General features: G+C 54.0%; 1 protein-coding gene across 2 annotated transcripts in view; it reads left to right on the top strand.

The window, feature by feature from the left end:
* The window catches only part of LOC122463994 (proline-rich receptor-like protein kinase PERK14), a 28,644-nt gene extending 11,502 nt beyond the window's left edge, over nucleotides 1–17,142 (top strand). The window contains exons 2-3 of one of the 2 annotated variants that reach the window (XM_043537672.1): nucleotides 6,296–6,554; nucleotides 16,879–17,142. In XM_043537672.1, the coding sequence (XP_043393607.1) occupies nucleotides 6,296–6,554; nucleotides 16,879–17,104 (485 nt within the window). In that variant the 3' untranslated portion in view covers nucleotides 17,105–17,142. Of the gene's footprint in view, nucleotides 1–5,697; nucleotides 6,555–16,878 lie in introns of those variants that run through there. The other variant, XM_043537671.1, reaches the window with a different exon arrangement.
* The last annotated feature ends 1,328 nt before the right edge of the window (nucleotides 17,143–18,470 follow it).

The raw sequence follows: 18,470 nt of genomic DNA, 5'->3' as shown, positions 1-18,470 counted from the left end.
AAACCCTTTCTTATAACAGGTCATTGAATCATAGAAGATTAGGGTTGGAAGAGACCTCAGGAGATCATCTAGTCCAACCCCCTGCTCAAAGCAGGACCTAATCCCCAAATAAATCATCCCAGCCAGGGCTTTGTCAAAATCTCTTAGGAAGGAGATTCCCCCCCACCCTCCACCAAGGTAACACATTCCAGAGCTTCACCACCCTCCTAGTAAAATAGTGTTTCCTAATATCCAGTCTAGACCTCCCCCACTGCAACTTGAGACCATTGTTCCTTGTTCTGTCATCTGCCACCACTGAGAACAGCCGAGCTCCATCCTCTTTGGAACCCCTCTTCAGGTAGTTGAAGGCCGCTATCAAATCCCCCCTCACTCTTCTGCAGACTAAATAAGCCCAGTTTCCTCAGCCTCTCCTCGTAAGTCATGTGCCCTAGCCCCCTAGTTATTTTTGTTGCCCTCCACCAGACTCTTTCCAATTTGTCCACATCCATTCTGTAGTGGGGGGGACCAAAACTGGCCGCAGTACTGCAGATGTGGCCTCACCAGTACCGAAGAGAGGGGAATAATCTCTTCCCTCGATCTGCTGCCAATGCTTCTACTAATACAGCCCAATATACCGTTAGCCTTCTTGGCAACAAGGGCACACGGCTGACTCATATCCAGCTTCTCGTTCTCTGTAATCCCCAGGTCCTTTTCTGCAGAACTGCTGCTTAGCCAGTCGCTCCGCAGCCTGTAGCGGTGCATGGGATTCTTCTCTCCTAAGTGCAGGACTCAGCACTTGTCCTTGTTAAACCTCATCAGATTTCTTTTGGCACAATCCTCCAATTTGTTTAGGTCACTCTGGACCCTATCCCGACCCTCCAGCATATCTACCTCTCCCCCTAGCTTAGTGTCATCGACGAACTTTCTGAGGGTGCAATTCATCCCATCCTCCAGATCATTAATGAAGGTGTTGAATAAAACCGGCCCCAGGACCGACCCCTGGGGAACTCTGGTTGATACCGGCTGCCAGCTAGACATTGAGCCGTTGATCACTACCCGTTGAGCCCGACAATCTAGCCAGTTTCTATCCACCTTATAGTCCATTCATCCAATCCATACTTTTTTAACTTGCTGGCAAGAATACTGTGGGAGACTGTATCAAAAGCTTTGCTAAAGTCAAGATAGGTCACGTGCACCACTTTCCCCATATCCAGAGAGCCGGTTATCTCATCACAGAAGGCAATCAGCTTGGTCAGGCATGACTTGCCCTTGGTGAATCCATGTTGACTGTTCCTGATCACTTTCCTCTCCTCCAAGTGCTTCAAAATGGATTCCTTGAGGATCTGCTCCATGATTTTTCCAAGGACTGAGGTGAGGCTGACCGGTCAGTAGTTCCCTGTATTCTCCTCCTTCCCTTTCTTAAAGATGGGCACTATATTTACCTTTTTCCAATCATCTGGCACCTCCCCCAATGACCACAAGTTTTCAAAGATAATGGCCAATGGCTCTGCAATCACATCAGCCAACTCCCTCAGCACCCTCGGATACATTAGATCCGGCTCCGTGGACTTTTGCATGTCCAGCTTTTCTAAATAGTCCTTAACCTGTTCTTTCACCACTGAGGGCTGCTCCCCTCCTTCCCACACTGTGCTGCCCTGTGCAGCAGACTGGGAATTGACCTTGTCTGTGGAGACCAAGGCAAAAAAAGCATTGTGAGTACTTCAGCTTTTTCCTCATCATCTGTCACTAGGTTGCCTCCCCCATTCCTTAAGGGTCCCACACTTTCCCTGACCTTCTTCTTGTTGCTAACATACCTGTAGAAACCCTTCTTGTTACGCTTCACATCCCTTGCTAGCTGTAACTCCAATTGTGCTTTGGCCTTCCTGATTACACCCCTGCATGCTTGAGAAGTATTGTTATACTCCTCCCTAGTCATCTGTCCAAATTTCCACTTCATGTAAGCTTCCTTTTTGTATTTAAGCTCACCAAAGATTTTCACTGTTAAGCCAAGCTGGTCACCTGCCATATTTGCCATTCTTTCTGCGCATTGGGATGGTTTGTCCCTGTGCCCTCAATCAGTCGCCTTCAAAATAGAGCCAGTTCTCCTGGACTCCTTTCCCCCTCGTATTAGCCTCTCAGGGGATCCTGCCCATCAGTTTCCTGAGGGAGCCAAAGTCTGCTTTTCTCAAGTCCAGGGTCCGTATTCTGCTGCTCTCTTTTCTTCCTTTTGTCAGGATCCTGAACTCGACCATCTCATGGTCACTGCTGCCCAGGTTGCCATCCACTTCTACTTCCCCTACCAATTTTTCCTTGTTGGTGAGCAGATCAAGAGGAGCAGGGCCCCTAGTTGGTTCCTCCAGCACTTGTACCCAGAAGTTGTCCCCAACATTCTCCAAAAACTTCCTGGATTGTCTGTGCACTGCTGTATTGCTCTCCCAGCAGATGTCAGGGTGATTGAAGTCCCCCATTAGACCCAGGGCCTGTGATCTGGAAACTTGTTAGTTGTCTGAAGAAAGCCTCGTCTACCTCATCCTCCTGGTCTGGTGGTCTATAGCAGATGCCCACCACGACATCACCCTTGTTGCTCTGTCCTCTAAACTTAACCTTTAAAGACTCTCAACAGGCTTTCCATTAGAGAATGGAAAGTTACAGCCAAGTCCATCTGGGTCTGTGCAGAACCCAGAACTTTCTCTTTTGTCCCAGTCCAGAAGCTTCTCCTCCCTCCAGCAGCCCACACTTAGCCTCAAGGGGCCCCTCCTTAGACTTTTGTTCTTGTTCCTGCCAAACATTGTCACCTGGCCTTGTCCTCAGCTCTTTGTTTTCCAGCTGGTCACAGCTGGCTGGCTTCCTGCAGAGGATGGGTCATCCATGGTCATTAGTTGCTAGGTGCCAAATGTCCGGGCAGTTGTCTTCTGGGACGCCCCATCAGCATGGGGCCCAGACCCCAGATAGTGAGTCATCAGTCACACCTGGATCTCTGCCGAGCAATTAATCTTTTCCCCCACCTTGTTAACCATGCAGCTCATAGGGGAAACTGAGGCACACACACTATTCATTATAAAACATGGGGAGATGTGGCTGATGGGTGATGCTGAGAGAGACCTGGTGATAGCTGGAGAAGGGGAATCCAGACCAGAGAGCTGAGAGAGCAGGGTCCCGGTGAACCCATGTCCGTGCATGGCCCTTTTGGAGAGAGGGAGAGCTGACCCAGGGCTGCTGGGTGAATGCAGAGGGGAGGGTGAGGAGCTGGGGAGCAGAGGGTCGTATGGGCCATCACCTTGGAAGCAGAAGTTACCGAGGATGAGTGTGGGAGGCTGGACGGGAGAGCCAGTTGTGGGGATCAGAGAGGCAGTGTATAATTCCCCTGAGCAGTGTCTGACGTCAGTGGGACGCTCACCGGAGTGCAGGGATCAGGGGTTCAGTGTCTGCAGCACCAGGCCATTTGCCTGGGAGCTGTTGCCCTTCCCTACTCCCCGCTTTGGCCCTGATCTTGCCTGTGGATCTGTGGGGTGAACCTGACTGTAGGGATGGGTGATCAGCCTGTGAGCTCCATGGGGCAGAGCCCATGCAGTGACTGGCACAACAGGGGGCCTGGTCCCAAAAGAGGACCTATGTGAAGCCACAGCATGAATAAGTTAAGTCCGAAGCAGATTGCAAAGAGTTATAAAGGGATCTCACAAAACTGGATGTCTGAGCAACAAAATATGATGAGATAACTGGCTCTGTGGATGAGGGGAAAGCAGTGAACGTGTTATTCCTTGACTTTAGCAAAGCTTTTGACACGGTCTCCCACAGTATTCTTGCCAGTAAGTTAAAGAAGTATGGGCTGGATGAATGGACTATAAGGTGGATAGAAAGTTGGCTAGATCGTCAGGCTCAACGGGTAGTGATCAATGGCTCCATGTCTAGTTGGCAGCTTGTATCAAGCGGAGTGCCTAAGGGTCGGTCCTGGGGACGGTTTTGTTCAATATCTTCATTAATGATCTGGAGGATGGCGTGGATTGCACCATCAGCAAGTTTTCAGATGACACTAAACTGGGAGGAGAGGTAGATACACTGGAGGGTAGGGATAGGATACAGAGGGCCCTAGACAACTTAGAGGATTGGGCCAAAAGAGATCTGATGAGTTTCAACAAGGACAAGTGCAGAGTCCTACACTTAGGACGGAAGAATTCCATGCACCGCTACGGACTAGGGACCGAGTGGCTAGGCAGCAGTTCTGCAGAAAAGGACCTAGGGGTGACAGTGGATGAGAAGCTGGATATGAGTCAACAGTGTGCCCTTGTTGCCAAGACGGCCATGGCATTTTGGGATGTATAAATAGGGGCACTGCCAGGAGATCGAGGGACATGATCGTTCCCCTCTATTCGACGTTGGTGAGGCCTCATCTGGAGTATTGCGTCCAGTTTTGGGCCCCACACTACAAGAAGGATGTGGAAAAATTGGAAAGCGTCCAGTAGAGGGCAACAAAAATGATTAGGGGACTGGAACACATGACTTATGAGGAGAGGCTGAGGGAACTGGGATTGTTTAGTCTGTGGAAGAGAAGAATGAGGGGGGATTTGATAGCTGCTTTCAACTACCTGAAAGGGCGTTCCAAAGAGGATGGGTCTAGACTGTTCTCAGTGATAGCAGACGACAGAACGAGGAGTAATGGTCTCAAGTTGCAGTGGGGGAGGTTTAGGTTGGATATTAGGAAAAACTTTTTCACTAGGAGAGTGGTGAAGCACTGGAATGGGTTACCTAGGGAGGTGGTGGAATCTCCTTCCTTTGAGGTTTTTAAGGCCCAGCTTGACAAAGCCCTGGCTGGGATGATTTAACTGGGGATTGGCCCTGCGTTGAGCAGGGGGTTGGACTAGATGACCTCCTGAGATCCCTTCCAACCCTGATATTCTATGATTCTATGAAAATGGCAGGTGAAATTCAATGTGGATAAATGCAAAGTAATGCACATTGGAAAACATAATCTGAACTATACATATCAAATGATGGGGTCTAGATTAGCTGTTAACACTCAAGAAAGAGATCTTGGAGTGACTGTGGATAGTTCTCTGAAAACATCCACTCAATGTGCAGCAGCAGTCAAAAAAGCGAACAGAATGTTGAGAATCATTCGGAAAGGGAGAGATAATAAGAAAATATATGATTGCCTCCATATAAATCCATGGGATGCCCACATCGTGGATACTGCGTGCAGATGTGGTCGCCCCATCCCAAAAAAGGATCTGTTGGAACTGGAAAAGGTACCGAACAGGGCACCAAGGATGATATGGGATATAGAACAGCTTCCGTAGGAGGCGAGATTAATAAGACTGGAACTTTTCAGCTTGGAAAGAGATGACTAAGGGGGCTATGATCGAGGTCCATAAAGTCATGACTGGTGAGGAGAAAGTGAATCAGGAAGTGTTATTTACCCCCTTCACATAACACAAGAACCTAGGGATCACCAGATGAAATTAATGGGCAGCAGGTGTAATACAAACAAAAGGAAGTATTTCTTCACACAACGCACAGTCAACCTGTGGAACTCCTTGCCAGAGGACGTTGTGAAGGCCAAGAGTATAAAAGGGTTCAAAAAAGAACTAGATAAGTTCATGGAGGACAGGTCCATTAATGGCTGTTAGCCAGGATGGGTAAGGAATGGTGTCCCTGGCCTCTGTTTGTCAGAGGGTGGAGATGGATGGCAGGAAAGAGATCACTTGATCATTACCTGTTAGGTTCACTCCCTCTGGGGCACCGGGCATTGGCCTATGTCTGAAGACAGGATACTGGGCTAGATGCACCTTTGGTCTGACCCAGTATGGCTGTTCTTATGTTCTGAATACATTTATGGTAAATTGTGTGCACAGCTGGGGCTCTGTCTCCCACCTGCACCTTGGACACATTCCCCCTGCCCCCCCTTGTACCTCCAGCTTCAGCTCCTGCATCTCCTACAGCCCTAGCCCTTCTCCTGCCCCACCCTCCCCCATAACATCCCCCTCCTGCTCCTCACATCCCCCTCCAGCTCTGCCCTTCCTCCTGGGCCCCCTTTCCTTCTTCACACTCCCCTTCAGCCCCCCATGCCCCCAATACACTCTCCCTGTCTGCTCCCCTACTCCTCACACACTCCAACTCCCTCCCCCCCACACACCCCGGCCATCCTTGCCCCACTTCTCCTCCTACTCCAACCACCCTTTCTCCCCGGGCAGGCTGTTCTGTGGGCCATTCCGCAGGTCTCCCTCCCACAGGAGCACTCCTGCCTCTCGTGTATCGCCAGGGGCTCCCTGGCAGGGTCTGGTTGGGTCTGACCTCCCTGCCCCCAATCTCCCTCCCTCAGGCCTGCACTCCAGGCGCGTATTGAACACGGTGGTGTCCGAGCCCGGCCCGGGGCTGCCCTGGTTCAGCCGTGTTGGGTACGTGGACGATCAGGCCATCTTCGTCTACGCCAGCGGGATGCAGAGGGTGGAGCCTCGCACGGATGGCGCAGAACGAGGGTCCGGAGCTCTGGGACTTTCGGCTCCTTTGGTCACGGCGCTGGGAGGCCTGGATCAACGCGAGTCTGAACACCCTGGCTCAGCTCTACAATCGGACCGAGGGTGAGTGCGGGACAAAGCGGGGGATGGTGGTGTCAGTGTGAGCGGGGGGAGGGGACAGAGGGGCCCGCAGGGGCATTTTCTCACAGGAGTCAGTGTAAATGTGGGGGACAGAGGGACACCGGGGGGGGGGGGGCACAGGACTTAGATCCATGCAAAAGACATTTTTGACACCCTCCAAAATGGGACTCTCATGCTGTTCCCTCCCCAAACACCCCAGATTTCTGCTACCAATCTCACTTGCAGCTGCCTCTGCTGCCCTTCGGGGGACCCCCCGCCCCCTGTGTGTGGTCATTTCCCAGGCAGAGCAGCAGAGGTCCCAGAAGGTCCCAAAGACCCTAGATCTAGAGCGGGGAGGGCTCTGAGACGTCTTGTCTCATTTCCCAGACACCGAGTGATGGGGAATCCCAATATCGACAGTCCCAAGTGTTCAGACATCATGAGTCAGGCCCCCAAAATACTGAGTTTGGCTTAAATGTTGTGAGTATTTTGGGGATAATAGTGGAGCTTATTTTTATTTGCCCTCTGGTTTGAGCCTTTCGGGGACACATTTCTGGGGTTTTCCCTGCTCCTAGAAGGACTAGAAGTTAGTGCTGTAAGAAAAGAGATCTGAGACTCTCCCCTAATCCCATGAGTCCAGGAACTGGGGTTTTAATAAACCCCCCGCTATCATGAGACGCACGGTAAAGTCACAAGAGCAGACAGCGCTGCATTCACCCAGCCCTGGGGAGAAGCTGCTCACCTGTGAGCCTCCTTCATTGTTTGCTTTGTCTTATTTCCCAGGTGAGTTTGTTTAAGGTCAGATTCCTCTTCACTCCGCAGAGTGAGGGTCTGACATTGACTTGGGCTAGAGAGTTAGTGAGAGAATCAGCCCCTGTAACGTGCAGAGACTCCCCGGCTTCCTTACTCCTGGCAGCACAAACCCCAGCCCATGTCTCCTGGTTGGAGCCCCCGGGGTCAGGCAGGTTCCCCTGCACACTATCGATAGATGTGTAAAGAGCCGTTCTCCCTGCTCGGTCCCTGATGTGCGGGGCTGTAGCTGCCTGGCCAGGCCCCCGGATTGTGCTGTGTCCCCAGCCCATTGTGTTACCCTTCCCCCCCACTCCCCTCCCCGAATCCCTCCTGGCTCCCAGCACTGAGACAGCAGCAATGAGAACTAATTCCCATCCTATCCTGGACACCTGGGTTCCCGGTGGCCCTGCCCCGGGACTAAGCGACAGGGCGGAGGGTTGCCAAGTGTCTGTCCCCCAGCGCACCCCCTCTGTAACTAGTTTAACCCTCTCCTGACTAGTCTCGCCCATTGGTCCCCTGCTGCTGAGCCTGTCCAGCCTGACCTTGCTCACACGGACACTGGCCTCCCCAGTGCTGGAGAGAGGGGCTCCGCTCACCTGCCCCCTAAGCCTGGGCTGGGGAGCTGCTGTTCTGTCCCCGCCGCCCCCTCCCCAACCGCTGTCCCGACTGCCCCCTCCTGCCCTCCTCCCCCCATTTACCCCCTCCTCGCAGTCCTGGGGCTGCCAGCTCGCCGGAGACTGTCCTGAGTCCTGCATCTTGGCCACCAACAGTGTTCCCCTCTCTAGCTGTGTCTGCCCCCAACACGCATATGGGGGAATTCGGGGTCTGGTCCCTCTGAGACCCCATCGGTGCCCCCACCCTGCTCATCCCTGTGGAGTGCAGCACAGAGGAGAAGAGGGATGGGTGGGGAGGCCTGACCCACCCCACTCCCCTCGGGCGCCTGGCTTGGGATCTCTGCGTGTCTGTGACCAGCCGCCCTGCACCTCTCGAGCTTCTCAGTGGTTCTCTCGTTGTTACTCAATCCCTTTTCCTCCCTGTTGTTTTCTCACCTTTTGACTTTAGTTGATTGGTGTAAATAGTTAGTTGGACTCTCGTAGCAGAGCTTCTTCTGCTCCTGGAACTGGGCATGCCTCGGTCTCCGGGCTTCAAGCCCGGGGCCTCCTCCACAAGCCCATGCCTTTGAGCGACCGGCACTCTAGCTGTCTAAAGTGCATGGATGAGACTCCTCTTGCGGATCGTGGTCAGCTCTGCCACCGGTTCAGTGCACATCTGAAACAGGACAGGGAGGCCAGGCTGAAGTCCCTTCTGATGGAAGCCGCACTCAGACCTTCTTCGGAGCCAAGCCAGTCAAACTTGGCACCGTGTACCTCAGTGCTGGTACGAAGAGCTGCTGCAGAGAGAGTCTGTACGGGACTCTCGGCACCATTCCCCATGCCCAGGGCCAGGAAAGAAGCATAAGCAGCAGCTGTCTGAGAGGTTCCCCATCTCTCAGAATGGACAAGCATGGGGAGTGCTGGGGAGTGCGACCTGCATCTGCCCACTCCTCTGCCCCTGCTCCGCAGGTGATACCATCGACTCCGCCCTGTTCACAGGCTCTGTGGAGTCCAGTACCCGGCCAGCCGCCGGCATCAGAGGGGCAGTGAGGCACCAGCAGGGTCGCGGTACCATCTATCCCAGAGGGGTTTGTGGTGGCCAGGGACTGGCTAGCATGTTCGCTACCACCATTGCTGGCAGTACAAGAGTTGGTGCCAGCAGTGGGGGAAGCAGAAGGGAGCATGTTGCCCCGAGCTCCCGTCTGGTACCAGGCCCCTTGCTCTCTGCTGATGTCGAAGCAGGCTTCCCCATCTCGGCCCGATCCCTAGATCCTCAGCACCGTCCCTTGGAGCTGAGGGGTACCACACCCTCCTCGTCCCCACAAAATGACTCATCATCAAAGTTGGAGTTTGAATCTTGCACCCAGCCGAGGGACTGGTACCAGTACCCCACCAATCAGCCCTATGCAATGGTGGATCCCGGGGTGGGGTTCCTCCGAGCGCCTGGCTCAGTGGGCAATGGCCCATGCAGATACCATGGCCTTTTCAGAACCCCTGGGGTTTTTCTCCACTGTCTGCCCTCCCCCGTCTAGGCGCTCCTACTCAGTGGTGTCTGAGAGAGGGATTCCTCTGTCACAGCGAACAGCAGCTGACTCAGACTACGCACTGAGCCAGGCACAGACTCTCAGAACCTGGAGCTATGGGATCCGGTTCGTGCAGAAGGAGAGGAGGAAGATCCCGTGGTGGTGCAGGCTGCCTCCTCCCCCCCCAGAAGAGGAAGGGATGGGTGTTTTGCCACCCCAGGACACTTCAAGGCTCACCAGGAGTTATGGAAGAAGGTGGCCTCGAACTTACGGCTGGAAGTGGAGGGAGTTAAAAAGTCCCCCAACAGCTTGGTCAACATCTGGGCTGCAGTGGCCCCATCAGAAATAGCTCTGCCTCTCAATGAGGTCATCCTGGGTCCAGTTAAAACCCTGTGGCAGACCCCTTTCTCGCTGCCCATGTTAAAGAAGGCAGATAGGAAATACTATGTCTCTGCCGTAGGGTAGGAGTACTTATCATAGAATCATAGAAGATTAGGGTTGGAAGGGACCTCAGGAGGTCATCTAGTCCAACCCCCTGCTCAAAGCAGGACCAATCCCCAACATCCCCCATCCCCCTCCTGGATCCTTGGTGGCCTCGGCAGCCAGTGAGGGAAAGGCCAGGGTTGTGAGGGGCAACCCCCAAGTCAAAAGACTCAAAAAAAGCAAGACCATTTTGGTAGGGAAATGTATTCTACCAGTGGTCTATAGCTCCACAGCTCCAGCCAACAGGCACTGCTGTGCAGATATGACTTTCACTCCATGCTGAAATGTAAAGACTCGCTTCCCCAAGAGTCCAGGCAGGAGATTGTTGCTCTGGTGGAAGGGAAGGCAGTGGCCAGGGCTTGCCCACAAGCCACACTTGACGCAGCAGATGTGGTGGCCGGGGCTATGGCATCCACAGTGGCCGTGCAAAGGGGCTACTGGCTTCAGTCCTCTGGCCTACAGGCAAAGGTCCAGCAGTCTCTTCAAGACCTTCCATTTGAAAGGACTTCACTCCTTTCAGAGCAAACAGATGCCAAACTTCACAGCCTGAAGGCCCCCAGAGCCATCCTCAAGTCCTTGAATCTCCGTGCCCCAGTGCCTTCGAGGAAACGTTTCAAGCCCCAACAGCCTGCCTGCTTCCCAGGCCCGCTGCCTTGTCAGGACCTGTTCAAGAAGCAGAACAGAAGTTATAGGTGCAGACAGCCGCCGCCATCTGCCTCAGCCTCACTGCCTGGCCCTCTCGGATACTCAGCGGTCTCCAAGCAGAACTTTTGTTGGGGCACCCGAGGGCATTACACCAGTCCCCATACCGGATCCTGTTTCCCTATTATTTTGGACCATCTCTCCCGCTTCAGTTGTGCAGGTCCCTTATCACCTCAGACCATTGGGTGCTGAGTACTTTGGAGGAGGGTTATACGCTTCAGTTTGTTTCCATTCCTCCCTCCTACCCCCCATCCCTGTCCCTCTTCGGGGACCCGTCTCATGAGTAGCTTAGCCCAGGAGGTGCAAGCCCTTCTCCGGGTAGGAGCCATGGAGGAAGTGCCTCAGAAATTAAGAGGGAAAGGGTTTCACTCCCCTTATTTGCTAATCCCAAGCGCCAAAGGGCGTCTCTGACCCATTCTAGTCCTGAAACGCCTCAAAAGGCTGAAGTTCTGTATGGTCTCCCTGGCCTCCATCATTCCTTCCCTGGATGCAGGGGACGGGTACGCTGCACTCGATTTGAAAGATGCCTTTTTCCATATCTCTATTGTCCGAGACCACAGAAGGTTTCTCAGGATCATTGTGAACCAGACTCACCACCAGTTTACCGTCCTCCTGTTCGGCCTGTCAGCAGCCAAATGGGTCTTTATGAAATGCAGGGTGTGAGCCTTCCTGAGAAGGTGAGGGGTGCCGGTGTACCCATATCTCAGTGACTGGCTGGTGAAGGGCAGTCCGAGTCCCATATGAAAGCAGCAACCACCTCATCCAAGCAACCTTTTGAGCTCTGGGCCTGCTGATAAACGAGCAGAAGTCGACACTCGTCCCGGTTCAGAGGATAGAGTTTATCAGAGTGGTGCTCGGTTCTGCCCACACCAGGGCCTTCCTCCAGAAGCCCACTTCCAGTCAGTGGTGTCACTGATATCACAGGTCAAGGCCCACTCCGTCACGACAGCCTGTTTCGGCCTCCGGCTGTTGGGTCACATGGCCGCGTGCACATACGTGGTGTGGTATGCGAGGTTCCACCTCAGACCGCTTCAGGCTTGGCTGGCCTCAGTGTACCGGCCAAGCTGCCATCATTTGGACTCGGTGCTCACAGTGCCTGCCCCAGTCCTTGCCTCCCTCGACCGGTGGACAGACCCCTGGTTGGTAGGCTTGGGCGTTCCCTTCATCATTCCCCAACTATAATCTCAGATGCATCCAAGCTTGGTTGGGGGCCCACCTGGGGCACCTCAGGACACAAGGTCAGTGATCCCAGCAGGAGCTCTCGTTACATATAAACGTCAGAGAGCTCAGGGTGGTTTGCTTAGCACGTCCGGTGTTGTTACCCCCATCACAAGCAAGGTGCTGCGAGTTCTTACAGACACCACAGCAGCCATGTTTTACATTGACAGGCGGGGAGAGGGCTGCCCTTCGCCCCTATGTCAGGAGCCATTTGCTTGTGGGAATTCTGCATAAAGCACTCGATCCACCTCAGAGCGTCTCACCTTTCGGGAGCCCAGAACGGGCTGGCAGATCAGCTCAGCACATAGAATCATAGAATATCAGGGTTGGAAGGGACCTCAGGAGGCCATCTAGTCCAGCCCCCTGCTCGAAGCAGGACCGATCCCCAATTAAATCATCGCAGCCAGGGCTTTGTCAAGCCTGACCTTGAAAACCTCTAAGGAAGGGGATTCCACCACCTCCCTAGGTAACGCATTCCAGTGTTTCACCACCCTCCTCTTGAAAAAGTTTTTCCTAATATCCAACCTAAACCTCCCCCACTGCAACTTGAGACCATTACTCCTCGTTCTGTCATCAGCTACCACTGAGAATAGTCTAGATCCATCCTCTTTGGAACGCCCTTTCAGGTAGTTGAAGGCTGCTATCAAATCACCCCTCATTCTTCTCTTCCGTAGACTAAACATCCCCAGTTCCCTCAGCCTCTCCTCATAACTCATGTGTTCCAGTCCCATAATCATTTTTGTTGCCCTCCGCTGGACTCTTTCCAGTTTTTCCACATCCTTCTTGTAGTGTGGGGCCCAAAACTGGACACAGTACTCCAGATGAGGCCTCACCAGTGTCGAATAGAGGGGAACAATCACATCCCTTGGTCCCTGTGCCCTGACGTAGCAAGGGCCATTTTGCAGTGGTGGGGTGCTCCGCTCGTCGACCTGTGCACAACCCGACAGAACAGGAAATGTCAGCTGCCTGCATGGCTGCAGCCTGGTCTCACTCCCAGATGCCTTCTGACTCCCTTGGACAAAGCACCCTGTTCTGGGCCTTCCCCCCCCGGCCCTCCCATTCCTTTTGTGCCCAGGGTCTTGCTGAAGGTCGAGCGGGACAGGGTGAAGCCTCGCAGCCCCAGCCTGGCCACGCCAGCCCTGGTCTGGGACATTTCCAGACCTGTCAGTGGCGACTCCAGGGGCACTTCTGTTGTGGGTTGGACTCACAACCACGGCGCCTCCTGCTGGTCACGCTGGGAATTAGCTCAGTCCATGGACAGCGCTAGCGCTGCCTTCTGGTCGGCATCTGGCCTGTTGTCCGTTCTCCTGTCTGCACCCTCTGGCTCTGGGCCCACGTCGCTCCCGTGGTCCACGGCGTCCGCTTCAGGACACTGCCCTCTGGCCGTGCCCACCCCTCCGTTCTCCCCCCCCCGGGGGTATCGGTAGTCCGGCGTCCATGCACCTGCCGCCGTGGCCAACGACAGCCCCAAAGTCTAGCCCCTTGCCTCAGGGGCCAGCCCCAGTCTGTACAGGGCCGCGCTCCTCCACGGCCAGGTGCAGTGCAAGGCAGGAGGGAGGGACCCAGGCCTGCCCACTACTCTGGATCCCAACCCAGGGACCCTCTGGGGGCAGCCGTGTCCTGCCCGCCTCCTCTCCCCTCTACTGCTCGCGCTCCCCTGGGCCGCTTCCCCATGACCCGTGCACCTCTCGGCCCGTATCTCATGGCCTGCAGTCTGGCAGGGGTTCGCCAGAGCTCTCCCTGCCCGGCCCCCCTGCCCGGCGCTGCTTTGTCCCAGGTGCGGCCCTCCTTCTCGGAGAACCTGTCCTCCTCCCTTCCTGGCCAGGGCGAGATTGAGCTCCCCTCAGCCCTGCAGCCTTTATAGGCCCAGCCGGCCCTGATGGGCTGCCTTCCCCCTTCCTCTGATGGGCAGGTTCGCACAGGCTCCCGCCAGCCTGCTTTTAACCCTCTCCTGCCGGAGTGGGGCCCCACTTCCTGCTCCCTCTCTTTCGGCACCCGATCCCACAAGATCACAGCCCAAATGCTGCGTCTGCCTGACGGCGTGGAAGCTCCATGGTTACACCCTGTGGAACTGGCCTGTTTGCAGCAGGTCTGCTAGGTCTTGCTAGGCATAGGAAACCTTCTAGGAGAGCTTCTTACCTCGCCAAATGGAAGTGATTCTCCATTTGGTCATCACAGCTAGGGGCACTGGAACCTCCCTACAAGGGGGGGAGCGTGCCAGCGCTTAAACTGTGGCTCTGCTTCTTCTCCCAAGGCACCCCCCCCGCTCCACCTCTTCACCTGAGGCTCCCCCCCGCTGCTAAAGCGGCAGGGCCTCGGCCCCCCGTTCCAGGGCCCCACCTCTCTCCTGCTGGCCGTCTCCCCAGACTGTCCTGGAGTCTCTGCTTCATCTGAAACAGCCAGTCTAGCGATTCCCTCGGTGACAGCACACCGAGCCGTGATCTCAGCTCCCACCGCCTGCTGGGCGGTCGACCACACGAAATCTCCATTCACGGCCTCAAGGGTTTTCAAGCCTATACTTGCAAATCCAGGAACCCATCCCCCTGCGGGACTTAAACCTGGTCCTGTCAGAGCTCACAGGGCTCCCTTTGAGCCACTGGCATTGTGCCCTCTTGTACCTTTCCTGGAAGGTCTCCTTTCAAGTAGCAATTACCTCAGTCAGGAGGGTTTCGGAGATTAGAGATCTTCTGTCAAAACCTCCATATACAGTGTTCTTTTAATGACAAGGGTTGCCCCCCACCCGTGTTCCCTCCCGAAGGTCGTCTCGCCATTTTCATAGTAATCAGGCTATTTTCCTGCCCGTTTTCTTCCCACAGGCGCACAAGCATAGGGAGCAGTAGCGTCTCCACGCTCTGGATGTTAGGGGCGCCCGAGTGTTCTGTGTAGAAAGGACCAAGCCGATCCGTAAATCCACAGCGCTCCTTGTGGCAGTAGCTGATAGGACAAAAGGCCTAGCCTCTTCAGTTCAGAGAATTTCATCCTGAATCACATTGTGCATTTGCATGTGTTACATGCAGGCAGGTGTCCCACCACCTGCCTTCGTGATGGCCCAGTCTATAAGAGCACAAACTTCCTCAGTGGTGGTCAAGGCCCAGATCCGATCCAAGATATTTGTGGAGCGGTGACCTGGGTGTCGGGACATACTTTTTCTTCCCATTGCGCCAGCACTCAGCAAGCAAGAGATGACCCTGGGTTTGGATGGGCAGTGTTGCAATCTCCATGTCCATGAACTCCGAGCCCACCTCTTACGGTACTGCTTGGGAGTCACCGAACATGGAATGGACGTGTGCAAGCACTCGAAGAAGGAAAAAGGGTTGCTAACCTTTCTGTAACTATTGTTCTTTGAGACGTGTTGCTCACGTCCATTCCACAACCCACCCTCTGTCGGAGTTGCCGGCAAGAAGGAACTGAGAGGGCGTGGTCTGGGCCGGTCCCCTTATATCATGACATGAGCGCGCCGCACTAGAGGGCGCTAGAGCCGGCCTGAGGAGTATCACAGAGGGAAAAGTTTCAGGCAACTGTGTGTGGGGCACGCACGCCTAGCATGCAATGGACGTGTGCAACACATCTCTGAGAACAACCATTACAGGAAGGTTAGTAACCGGTTTTTGTCCAAACCTGGGGCATAGTTCAGGGACACAGCTCAGTGGGCTGGGCTCTCACCTGTGGCTGTGACACCAAATTGTATTTAATCCCTTGGCCTACATTTTTCCAGAAGTGATTAGTGATTTTTGGGTGTCTGAGATTCAGAGGCTGGGTGCTCCCACTTTGTGATCAGGCCCCTTTAAAAGGTCTCAGTTGGGCACCCAGAAGTGATTGCTGAAAATCTCGGCGTTTACCTCTGTGTATCTAGTGCAGGGTGGGGGAAGGGTGAAAATATTTGGGACCCTGTGTGGGTTAGTTTTGTGCCCCCACGATCTGCCCTGTTTGCCAAACTAGGGAGTCTGATCCGTTCCCCACACTTTTCAGTCGTCTTTGTGATCCCCACAGTGTTCTTTTCTGTTCCCCACAGCCTCCCTCCCTCTCCCTTAAATTCTCCTTCCTGTCCCCATCCCCATATTCCTCTCCCTCCCAGCCTGCTGGGTGGCTGAATTAACTAAGGTCTTGTCTACACTATTGCGTTTTGTCACCAAAAATTGCCCTTTGGCGCCAAAACTGCGTTAGCGTCCACACGGCAACGCGACGTTTGTCAAGGAAAACGCCCGGTGACAAAAAACTTCTAGCTAAGCGAGGGGCTTCCCCCCCCCTTTACTGTTGACAAACATTTAGTGTGGACCCAATGAGCCTTTTTTCGCCTTCGCTGGGGTTTCCCACAATGAGGGTGAGCAGACAGCAAGGGTGAAAAATCGGGACAGGGGGTGGGGGGTAATAGGAGCCTATATAAGAAAAAGACCCAAAAATCGGGACTGTCCCTATAAAATCGGGAAATCTGGTCACCCTGCCCACAATGCCAAGCAGCCGCTCTGGTCAGTGCTTTGAACTCCACTGCCCTTCAGCCAGTCAACAACAATCCACCCCTCCCCCTTGCAAGCCCCGGGAACTTTAAATTCCCTTTCCTGCTGGCTGCCTCAGCGCGCAGCGTCCTCATGGCTTCCCAGGTGAGCATGGCTGGCTATTGCTCCAAACACCCTCCAGCTTGGACCACCACGGAGCTTTTTGACCTCATCATGGTCATGGGGAGAGGAGTCTGTGCAGTCCCAGCTGCGAGTGCCCTGTAGGAATTGGGACACACATGGGCCCATTTTATGGACATTGTGTGAAAAGGGCTATGAGGGGGACACATTTTCACTCTCTGGGAATCCTCAGTTTCCCCTGCACTCCACCCCCTCTTACAGGTTTGACCATGATAGCTGGACCTACACACAGCTGTGATTTTTTTTTTTTTTAAGCCATAAGACGGTCCCTTACCAGCAAACAATGGGTGCGTTAGTGTGTTTCACTGTAATTTGTGGTGTTCAGTAAAGGCAAACTTTTTTAATGGTACAACTATTTTATTTTCTGTTCCACAAACCACAGTTACCGCGTCAGTCCCTGGTACAGGCTGTTCAAGCATTTGCTCCAGAAATACGTGTTACCTGGGATGTTAAATGGGAAGCATCAGGGAAGCAACTGCAAACGGTACACTTCAGTGCCCCTCATTGCCAAAGCGCTTCCTCAAAGCCTCCCTCATGTTAAAAGCAGCCCTCTGTGCTCCTCTGACAGCCCAAGTGTCTGGCTGCTGAAACTCTCCAGCCACCCCTGAACATTTCACCCTCAGATTCACAGAGTTTATGCAAAGTGCAGCCCGCGGCTATGACCATGGGAATAGTCTCGGTAGGTCTTGCCTGCCAAAGAGACACCTCCATCTCCCCTTCAATCTGCCAAAGGCACAGTCCACCACCACGTGGCACCGGCTCAGCCTGTTGTTAAAACGCTCCTTACTGCTGTCCAGCTGCCCTGTGTAAGGTTTCCTGAGCCAGGGCTGTAAGGGGGAAGCCAGGTCTCCCAGGATTACTATGGGCATTTCCACATCCCCCACTGTGATTTTGTGGTCTGGAAAGAAGGTCCCCGCCTGCAGCTTTCTGTACGGGCCACTGTTCCTGAAGATGCAGGCGTCATGCACCTTTCTAGACCACCCCGCATTTCTGTCTGTGAAACGCCCCCGGTGATCCACAAGCGTCTGCAGCACTATCGAGAAGTATCCCTTCCTGTTGATGTACTCTGTGGCAAGGTGGTCTGGCGCTCTAATAGGAATATATGGGCCATCTATTGCCCCCCACCCCGCAGTTAGGAAAGCCCATCTCTGCAGAACCATCCAGTATGTCATGCACATTTCCCAGAGTCACGGTGCCCGGCAGCAGGATGTGATTTACTGCCCTGCACACTTGAATAATAGAGCCCCAACAGTAGACTTCCCCGCTCCAAATTGATTTGCAACTGACTGGTAGCAATCAGGAGTTGTGAGCTTCCACACAGCGATTGCAACACGCTTCTCTACCAAGAGGGCAGCTCTCATTCTGGTGTCCTTGCACCACAGTTAGGGGGCCAGCTCAGCACAGAGCTCCAGGAAGGTTGTTTTACACATCCTGAAGTTCTGTAGCCACTGCTCTTCATCCCACACCTGCATGACGATGTGATCCCACCAATCAGTGCTGGTTCCCCTAGCCCAGAAGCAACGGTCTACCCTGCACAGCGGCTCTGTGACTGCCAAAGGCAATGCCAGGTTGCTGCTGTCCATCTCTCTTGGAAAGTTGTCTGCCTGCACCTCTTCTTCCTCTGTCAGTAACGTGTGGAGTAACTCTGCTGTGCGTCATGTCCTGATGTCAGTGAATATAGCAGAGGAGAGATGTGCAGGATCCATGCTTTCTCACTGCTCTGCAGATGCTGAAGTGCACAGCAAAGAATGGCAGCTGGCAAATTGGTGTGAAAGGAAGCTGGAAACCCCTGGAGGGCTGGGAAACAAAGCAGTGACTGATGGGACGTTATGCATGGTCCCAATATGCTCCACGGACCATTCCGCATTCCCACAACACCTAGTGACGGATGCTGCTGCCAGGCACTGTGGGATACATAACCACAGCGCACTGCTCCCGCGGTCGATGAGCGAGCTAAAAATGTGGACACGATGT

Source organism: Chelonia mydas, unplaced genomic scaffold (assembly GCF_015237465.2).
Source record: "Chelonia mydas isolate rCheMyd1 unplaced genomic scaffold, rCheMyd1.pri.v2 scaffold_77_arrow_ctg1, whole genome shotgun sequence".
In the NCBI taxonomy this organism is placed as follows: domain Eukaryota; kingdom Metazoa; phylum Chordata; order Testudines; family Cheloniidae; genus Chelonia; species Chelonia mydas.
The sequence above is the reverse complement of the archived record's forward strand: the minus strand, read 5'-3'. Positions and strand labels throughout refer to the sequence as shown.